Here is a 3,992-nt window from a genome sequence, read left to right as displayed (position 1 = left end):
GAGTTACAAGTGGATATGGCCCACATTATGGCACTATTCAAGAACTAGTAGTCTCAAAACTCAAAACCACCTCTATTTCCCCCCCCCCCCCCCCCCCCCCCCCCCCCCCTCTCTCTAAGTCGGCACTTTATTATATGAGAAATTTTCAAACCCCTTTTATGGTTTGTTCTTTTTCCATATTTATTTTTAAAACTTTTACATATTTATAACTTGTATGAATTATATAGGCTAGATGCAACAAGAAAGTCTCCATTTCACTCTTTCAAGTTCACACCCCTATTAGTCATTTGTCTTCTGCCTATATAAATTCACATGCCACAGTCCTATCTCTCATTCTTTACCAGCTATATTTCAAGAAAGCAATAAAGATGTCTAAAGTTCCCTCCCTGATCATGATAGGCCTCCTCCTTTGCTTCACCCTATCCTACGCAGCCCGGCCTGAGCCAACAAAGCTCCCTGAGGTCACTCCTGCAAACACTCAACGTGTAAGTTCAAAACTTATATCAGTTTATGATTGACAGAGAGGATGCTAGTCAAGGGATTTTATTTTTTGGATGCATTGAATAAGATAACGTTGTTGTTCTAATTAATGGGTTGTGTTTATTTATTTATTTTTTATTTTTCTCTTCAGGTTGTTGAAGCTCAGAAGTTTGAGGTGGCGGATGAGAGCTGTGGAGGAGTTGGGGATGAAGAGTGCTTAATGAGAAGGACTTTGGCTGCTCATATCGACTATATTTATACCCAAAAGCAGAAGCCATAGATTTTTTTATTTATTTTTAAATGTTTTATTTTCTTTTTGGTTTGTAAGATATGTAAGCTCAGTTTGGCTGTGGGTTATTTACTAACTGGTCTTCGCTGGATTACCAATCTTGTTATCGTTGTGAGGTTTATCAGATGAGATGAACTGTGTTGGATTTTGAATATCTTTGTTTTATGTTTTGAACAAAAATATATTATCTAGTTCATTTTGAATATATATATCCTTGCCTGTCCCTTTGTATTTCTTGCTGTTTTCTGTTTGTGTGTGTGTGTTTTACTGTGGGAAGATAAGGTAAGTTAACATTGAGTTGTTAATCCTAAGCAGAGTGATATCACCAAGTTCTTTTTGGATTTTTAGTTCTTATAGATGACAAGAGAACAAATTAGTAACGATAATAATGAATAAATAAAAAAAATGCTTCTAGGGTCCTACATTATTATTAGTATTATAATGTTGTTGTTGTTACTTATTTTAACCAAAAAAATCAAATTTCATTATCCCGGAGAAAGAAAAAAAATGCAGTCAATTAGGATTAAAGAAATGGATTGACTATAAAAATCTTAATTATTTATGATTTCATTTTATAATGAGTAAAATGCTTCTTCTTCTTTTTTTTTTTTCAAAAAAAAAAAAAAAAAAAAAAAACACCCTTGTTATATAAAGAATGTGTAAATATTCTTCTGGTATTTGAAAAATCAACTCCTTATATGTTTCAAATTGAACAAATAAGAACATTTGTCAATTTAAATATTAAAATATCTAAAATATCCTAGGATATGTTCGGTTGCATTGAATTGGAGTATTGAAATTTGAATTTGAGGAAAACAAATAAGATAATTGAACCAAAATTTTCTTAAATTCCACCAATATATTCCAATTCCATGTAGCCGAACACACCCTTAAGACAAAATAAATATAAAGATGCTTATTTCAGTTTTTAAGGGCATATTTAGGTTATTTTGGGAGAAGGGTATTTGAAAAAAAAAAAAAAAATTGTCAAATTGACCGTCATGCAATTTGTGCATATTTTAAAATTATAAAAATTTACATATACATAATAAATAGCATAGGTTTTTTTGCACATTTTTTTTTTTTATATAATAGCAATTTTTTTTTACACTTTACCCTTTTATAATTAATTATATATACTCATATTATAAGTTACCAGAAATGGCGAGAAGTCAAGGATGGAAAACCTTCTAGTGGAAGTACGAGAAGCCTAATAACGTCCTCTGTTATTACGTAGAAATACTTGTCATAATTCAATGAATTTAAAACACCAAAGTTGTGTAGCTTATTAGTAGTACCTCTTTTCTGTACCATGGCTATATATGTATATATATATATATATTCTCTCAATATAAAAAAGAGTTATAGCTGAAAACTAATAATAACAAAATTAGTTTCTAGCTCGCATGCAGGGTCTCATTTAATGTTCTGCTCATGCATACCATTTCCTGCAGTACTGTTGAATGTTCATATATATATATATATATATATATATATATATATACATAACCAATATCTATAAATGAAAGGAAAGACTAAATTTGGTGTTCTTGACCCGGCCTCCCTCTCCGTACTTGTTGACTACACTCTTTTTTTCTTACTTTACACTTGCATCTTCAATTTTGTGTTCCCTGCATTGATTCAAAGTGAATATTATCCATTGATATAATCAAGAATTTTTTTTTTCTCTCTCTCTCTCCCTCTCTCCCTCTCTCTCTCTCTTTATATATATATATATATATATATATGCGTACACATTTTTATATGGAGAATGTAACAAGATACGGAGTACAATTTTTTTTTAATTATGAATAAAAAAAATTATTAGGAAAGAACTATTAAAGTTATTTTATTAAAAATATAAATAATAATAATTATACAAGTATTCACACGGGGAGTTGAACCTCTACGCTCTCACTTTGGAGAAATGTGGTTATATTGTTAAGCTAATGACCTTAGCTTTCGTCATCTGGCTTATGTTCTTCATGTACCGAATGACTCTATGAAATTAATTATGTCGATACTTCCGCATATTATGGATAACGTAGGAAACATCTCTATTTTTCCACCGAAAATTTTTAGAATTACCCCTGCCTAGCTTTCAATTTGGGCAAAAATGACACCCAAGGCCATTGAGTACAATAAAAACTTACTAAAATTAGATAACTAACATAAATCAGCTAATTTCAAGACAAATTGGACCTTTAACGAAAAATTCTAAGCCCTAAATGATGAAATTTGCCTGAAAAGTAATGTATATCACGAGTCCATTTGAATATATTGTTGGGCTGATTTGGACCAAGATGGCTCTCAATGTATTCAAATGGGCTAGTTGAACTACAAATAGAAATGTGTTAGCTCCTCCATTTGACCTTCTGATGGTTCAAATGGTCTTCATGGTTGTCGACAAACCGTTCTACATAAGATGAGGAACCTTGTGACCATATTTTGCATCCACGAAAATTGAACAAGTAGCATCTAAAAATTGACCTCAAGCATTTTGTTTCAATTCACTTCTTTTTCTTAGAGGGCTCATGCACAAAGGCATTTATCTTATAGAAAATAGCTTTTATCCTTGCAATTTCATAACTCAAAATCTATATTTTAGACATAATCATCCTTGTGTTTCATTGAATTTTAAATTATCCAACTATATCATGAATGGAAGATTTGAGAGAATTCTTACATGAATATGAATATGAAGTTCTTTAGATAGTTTAAGATCCATTTTATATTATTTTTTCATTTGGAGGCTAATAATATATTAAGAACGTAATAATATTCTGAATAAATGTAATTTGGAATTTTTTTTTTTTTTTTTTTAATTATTATCCTAACAAGCTAGGGAGATGGAGGACTTGAACATAAGCACACCTGTTCGGAGAGCTGGACACTCTACCAATCAGGCCACTAAATAATTGCCCAAATGTATTTCAAATTTAAATTTGTTCTTTTTTATAGGTAGGTATAGCATAACAATATATATTAATTTCACAATTACACTATAAGTCCATGTACTTTAAGTAATATACCTAATAGTCACCACAAATCTTCTTCTCCACCCTGCAGATACTATTCTGTTTTTTTCCCCTGCCGGAGACCATCCTTGTCACGAATCGGTGGCCAGCTCTCAGCATCATCAGTAGAATCACCTTTGTTGTCAATATGGATGCAACAGCACCGCTCTAGAGACACGAACAAGGCCATTATGACGGTGTTAACG

The 3,992-nt window shown here is 31.4% G+C and overlaps 1 protein-coding gene across 1 annotated transcript; it reads left to right on the top strand.

Annotated features, from left to right (window-relative positions):
• The first annotated feature begins 238 nt into the window (after window positions 1-238).
• Window positions 239-992, top strand: LOC132267638 (phytosulfokines 3-like). The gene is made up of 2 exons (XM_059768770.1): window positions 239-485; window positions 632-992. The coding sequence occupies exons 1-2, from the start codon at window positions 369-371 to the stop codon at window positions 758-760; spliced, it is 246 nt and encodes an 81-aa protein (XP_059624753.1). The 5' UTR covers window positions 239-368; the 3' UTR covers window positions 761-992.
• Window positions 993-3,992: the final 3,000 nt, after the last annotated feature.

Source organism: Cornus florida, unplaced genomic scaffold (assembly GCF_030987335.1).
Source record: "Cornus florida cultivar Cherokee Brave unplaced genomic scaffold, ASM3098733v1 CherokeeBrave_3.0.0_Hap2_Chr07, whole genome shotgun sequence".
Lineage (NCBI taxonomy): Eukaryota > Viridiplantae > Streptophyta > Magnoliopsida > Cornales > Cornaceae > Cornus > Cornus florida.
Note: the sequence above shows the minus strand (reverse complement) of the source record. Positions and strands in the feature narration are given on the sequence as shown.

Coding starts and splice junctions, on each gene's coding strand:
- LOC132267638 (XM_059768770.1), top strand. CDS start 369: ATGTCTAAAGTTCCCTCCCTGATCATGATAGGCCTCCTCCTTTGCTTC. Junction 486..631: donor CTCCTGCAAACACTCAACGT/GTAAGTTCAAAA, acceptor TTTTCTCTTCAG/GTTGTTGAAGCTCAGAAGTT.